At 38.9% G+C, this 5721-nt stretch overlaps 1 gene segment (V, D, J or C); it reads right to left on the bottom strand.

The window, feature by feature from the left end:
• Positions 1-3367: 3367 nt before the first annotated feature.
• LOC106024215 lies at positions 3368-4256 on the bottom strand. The segment is given in 2 exon segments: positions 3368-4073; positions 4170-4256. Coding segments are annotated over 2 exon segments (360 nt in total).
• Between the last annotated feature and the right edge of the window lie 1465 nt (positions 4257-5721).

Below are 5721 nucleotides of genomic sequence, written 5' to 3'. Positions count from 1 at the left end.
ATGTTTTACTGTTCTACTCTATGCCACACATTCTATGTTTCTGACTGGTTAGAATTTGCTGTTCAGAGTGCCTGCACAGCTGATATAGTGTCTCTACGACCCGAGCATTACGATTTCTTTATTTTTTATAGTTGCGACCAATCATTTCATTAGCTATAGTGCCATCAAGAAATTTGTATAATTTTAAGAATACAACAGTCATCTAATCATTTAGCTATTTTTCCCTATTGGAGAGAATTCCTCAAAAATCATGTTTTTTGGTTGTCAGTTAAACTCACTTTTAATAAATTGGACGAGTGACAGGCGTGATCAGAACAATGTATTGTATAGTTTGATTGATCGATTTGAGACATACAGCTGGAAAACATTTGTAAATGTTTATTGTGTTAATAGCAAAACATAGGAGAAGAAATGTTGTAAAAGCACTTGTAGATATGTTTTGACTGACACAATCAGTTCGCTTGCCAAAATTCATTTTAATTTGGGGCCCTCTCTCCCCTAGCGGTTGGGGCCCCTAGTGGTCGTAGGGACCACTTTAGGGTTGCCCAGTCATTCGAAATTTAATTGAAATTGCAGAATTGACGTGCAATTTCAAAATTGCCAACTTATGTGATTTTCAGCTCCATAAAAGGTGAATTATATACGCTTCATGCGAGGCAGCGGGCATGCATATTACGTCCGTAATTGTTTTTCTTGGGAGTGTGTTGGTTTTTGTAGAATAGTTAAATACCCAGACTAATTTTGTTTCAATACTTGATGGTTTTTCAATGTTAGTTTGAGTTAACACTGCAACAGCTAGCGAAGATACAGTAGCGAGTGGCACCAAATAATATTGTCCCACATACACAACAGCATGGTTATTTAAAATGTCACCTTCAATGTCGGTGCCTACAAACAAACTTAATATGGAAGAAAATATACCTCAAGGGTTGCGAGATTTAGCCTAACCAGCTATGGCAACGGCACAAACATAGCAAACACCATTGCATTAAATGAGCAGTTAAACTAAGAGTTCGACACAGGCTGTACCTTCAAATTGGTAATAAGTGTAAAATAGGAAACACTAAACTTTAACTCAATTTTTATTCAGTTTAACAGCACATTGTGTAGGCTGTTATCTCTAAGTGAGATTGTCTATGCTGTTTACACCCATGTTTGAAAATTGCAAATCATAACCATAATTACAATATGTGTCAAAGAAATCCAGATTCAATATTTTCTTCAAATTGTGCTGCCCTAGACCACTTATGTTGCTTATGCCAAGAACCGGCGCTGGATCCAGGCTTTGTGAATCTAGGTCATACCATAGCTTGCAAACCTCTATCTACAGTGGATATAAAAAGTCTACACACCCCTGTTAAAATGTAATTTTATTAACACACGGGGTGTAGGCTAATTAGATTACACAAGTGCATTCTGTGGTTTGTATGTTTGAGTATTTTCATGCAATAAGTATGTCTGAAGTTTGTCTGTTTCGTTCATACAGCTCTTACGGTGTTTTATGGAAATTAAATCATTTTATAAACATCAGTTCCTGAGAGTGAATTGCATCTGTTCAACCGGGAATGCTACAACTAGCATCACTCCATACAGCGCCAATCCATTCTAGAGCCTTCCCATCCGGTTGTCTAATCGAGTGCATATCATAGCTATTGAAGACAAACCCAGATCCTGTACAGGAGATACTTAGAGTTTCTCCAGGCTTTTTCTGGACTTGGCTGGAGGGACTGGATTCTAGACCATGGCCATTTATCCCTGATGAAGAGAGAGAGAGTAAAGATGTTAAGATTAGAATAATAATAACAATATGTTTACCCAGTGTTTACAATTAAATTAAAGGAGCAAATGGTTTCAGAACTCACCAGGCAGACAGACAGAGAGTAGCAGGAAACATAGTTTACTAGTCATGGTGAGGGTGGAGAGATATAGTATGAACTCAGTAACTCCACACAAAACAGGACATCAAGACAACTGCAGAACATAAATATACATTAATTCTGATGGTCTGAAATGGCATCATGATGTCAGGGGGAGGGGTGAATCACTGAGGTCAAAGGTCAACTAATAACTTAAATATGCTAGGAGTGTTCCTTGATCACATTCTTACCACTAATTAAACAACTGAACTAGGGACCGAAATAATTGGTTAGAATTATTTTCTACATTTTTATTAATAATGTTTATTGATTGGTTCATTTAAATGTATTTCCATATATTTACAACAATCTATCAATTTATGATTAAGCACAACTGCATGTAATTCCCTTCTTCTTTCTACCTCTCTTCCCACTGAAAAATGTATTTTGGTGAACTGTTGTTTTCAGGGGAATATTATTACAGCTTAGTTGTACTGATCCTCTACTGCCCTCTACTGAATCTGTTACATTAATGCTTAGCTTAGGCTAGCAACAACATAAAAAAAGCATAATTTTCCATGCTAAAAGCAAAGTAAACAGGTGGATTTGTGCGATTTGTGGATAGCGTTTTGGGACCAGTTTCAGAAAAGTGTGAGAGGGAGGGCATGGCTGTTCCTCTCACAGATATTCCAATTTCCAACAACTTGGAACAGTGTTCTAACGTATGAGTAGGTTACGCCCTGTTAGGCAGGATTCCCAGACAAGTGGCGAATAAATAAGATTCAATACAGGAATGCGTAGGCTACTGTCTACTGTCAAGCACCAATTAAGTTACCTGTACACGGTCGCAATCAGTAAAGTGACAGCTTCCATCCAAGTCAAGCACTAACAAGAGATGATTATGAGGCTCAAACAGGAAAATGCTTAAGCATTTTTAATCAATCCCACATGTTAACGTGTTAACTTTCACGGCCCTAAAATGTATGTTAACATAGAATTGCAATTTCTTGGTAACTTCAGTGTACATAATTATAATTATAAAGAAAATGTACTTCCATGTTTTAAACAAATCCAGTCCAAATTCAATGTAGGCTACATCTGTTTGGTTCAACAGCCACCAGCTGGCTTATGCAAACAGTTGTTTCTCTTCAGCTGAAACCAGGTTGTGGTCATTATACAATGAATGTGTGTGAGGAAAGTCCCTGTGGACACTGTTCAATTAAACTGTTTAACAGTCTGACTGAATCATAAGAGATGCTAAACAGGGACCCTAAAACACACAGAAAACATAATATGCACAGCTTCACTCCTCATCTCTGGATTGCACATATCCCTTTACCAAGTCTCAACTCTGCCCTAGTCACTAGTTTAGTAAAAGCACTTTGGGACAACTGCTGATGTAAAAAGGATTTTATAAAATTAATGTAATTGATTAAGTTATCACGCTTCCTCCACAGTCCTCAACCCTCCCTTGGTCATGTATCAACCCCTTAATTTCTCAAACATAACCCCTCCTTTTCAAACGTAATTGGTCTCTGTGTCCTCTATGCGGTTGAATCTGAAATGTAATTAAGATACTATGTAGTTCTTGTTTCTTGAACAAAGCTAGAACAACTTTTTTTTCAAATCTCCAATATGTGCATTCTTATTTTGTTATAGTATTTAATACATCACTAGAACTGTTCCTCATTAATTCCCCTTCATTTCCCACAGTGTCTGTGTGCAAAGTTGTGTGCTTGTGTGTACAACTGAGTGTCAAACAGGTTGTATTAGAAGTACTAAACAACAAGATACTGACTTTGGATGTACAGATGTGTGTAGGGGTGCAAGTGTGTGTGTGCATGTGGGAGTCTTTTTGTTTGTGCATATTCTTCCTGTCTTTGTACAGCTTCTCTCATGACTTTTACCACTGTGAGTCTCTAGCACAGTAATACACTGCAGAGTCCTCTGGCTTTAACTGGTTCATGTGTAGATAGAAATTAGGCCTGGCCTTCGATGCACTGAAACGGCCCTGTACTGCCTGAGAATTACTATTGTAGGTGTCGCTATGATAATACATGATCCATTCAAGTCCCTTTCCAGGAGCCCGTCGGATCCAGTGCATGTATGTGCTACTCAGATCGAATCCACTGCAGGCACATGTTAGTGTGACGGATCTCCCAGGGGTCCCCTGGACCGACTGTTCAGCCTGTGTGAGAACGACCTGACACTGGACACCTGAGGAGAGGAATGACATGTCAGACCAACCAAAGACTCACATCATTATCACAGCAACACAGTTAATACTGGTCAGACAACAGTCAAAAGACTCACAGGAGGCAGCTGCCAACAGCAACATGAGAAGAGATGCAGAGAACATGGTTTATGATGAAGATGATCTGGTCAGAGGTGCTCTTCTCTACTCTCCAAGACTCAGAGAGATGTACTGTTAATGAGAGTCAGTTTATATGAGGTAGAGGGAAAGAGGAAGAGGAGCTCTGTGAGATTTGCATACAGGACAGTTGTGTAATGAATGGGATTATCAGTAGAGTAAATAAATGTAATGACTATATGTACTATAGACATTGTAATGTGTTGACCTATAATGGAGGAATTCATCAGGACTGTATATGTGTAAGTAGTGATAATGGTTTCCAGTCTTCCTAAAGGGTGCCGGATCCATCCAAAAACATTATAAGAATACATTTCAAATCACTGTAGAACCTTCTTCATACTCCATTTGCATGAGCAGAGAGATTCCCAAAAGGGAGAATAGAACACAGTTTGTGTTGACGTTCAACTAGTCTCTGTTCATCCACGGCTTCTGGTTGGGGAAGGTCTTTATTATATTATGGGTGGTGACATTGTTGATGCAGATCTGATGTAATCCAGAATGGAAGTAGCTTATGTTTCAATGTTTGTGTGGGTGGCTTGACTCCCGTACAGTCTGTGTGTACAAACTGGTGCTGTAGAAGTGAGTCTGACCCCTCTGGCCACACTCTGACTGTACTCACTGATGGTTTCAAACGTTTAATTAGGGGTAAATACTTGGGGAGTAGAGACAGTGTTAGATGATCAGACTGTCCCATCACAACGCCGCCTTCGGGCACTTCACGATCTCTGGTGGAAGTTAGAAGTTGTCAAAAACTCTTTCTGTGCATTGTGCTCCAATGTCCAGGAGTTCTTGCTAGACGTGTATGCTAGGCAATACTGAGTGAATAAGCTAAGAACTATTAAGTAAAGTACTGTTAATTTGCAAAAACTGAGTAGACGATGTACACACGCCGCCATCTTGGTCATTTATTCTTTTAGAAAAGGATACATTTAAAGTCAAAGTACAGCCTTCTTCATACTCCATTTGTGATTCACAGGAGGGAATAGAACATGTTTTTCTGATGAAGTTAGTTGGAGTGGCTCTTCTCTTAGAGGGCCTTTAACAATGGGTATGCTCATATTAAGATTTTGGAAGATGTTCTTATACATGTATTATATTGCGGTATATACCAGGTTAGATGCTGGACCTTTATTTTGAGCATATTTTATCTGGAACTGGCCTAAGACACTCATCTAGAATGAACAAAATGTATTATTATATGAGGATTACAATGAAATAAAATGAATTAACTGCCCCCTCCTGACAGATACTTGGAACTCCAACTCAATGAGGATTTCGTTTTTGTACAGGTTTGATGCTGGTTTGTATCACTGTGAATCTCTGGCACAATAATACACAGCTGTGTCTTCAGCTTGTAAGTTTTGCCCAGTTAAAGTAACGGTATTGCTGGATGAGTCTACTGTAAGGCTGAACTTGTTCTTCAGGGAGTCTTTCTGGTATGTGGCTCCGGTATATATGCTTCCAATCCACTCCAGTGCTTTGCCTGCAGGT

This window comes from Esox lucius, chromosome 11 (genome assembly GCF_011004845.1).
Source record: "Esox lucius isolate fEsoLuc1 chromosome 11, fEsoLuc1.pri, whole genome shotgun sequence".
NCBI lineage: Eukaryota > Metazoa > Chordata > Actinopteri > Esociformes > Esocidae > Esox > Esox lucius.
The sequence above is the reverse complement of the archived record's forward strand: the minus strand, read 5'-3'. Positions and strand labels throughout refer to the sequence as shown.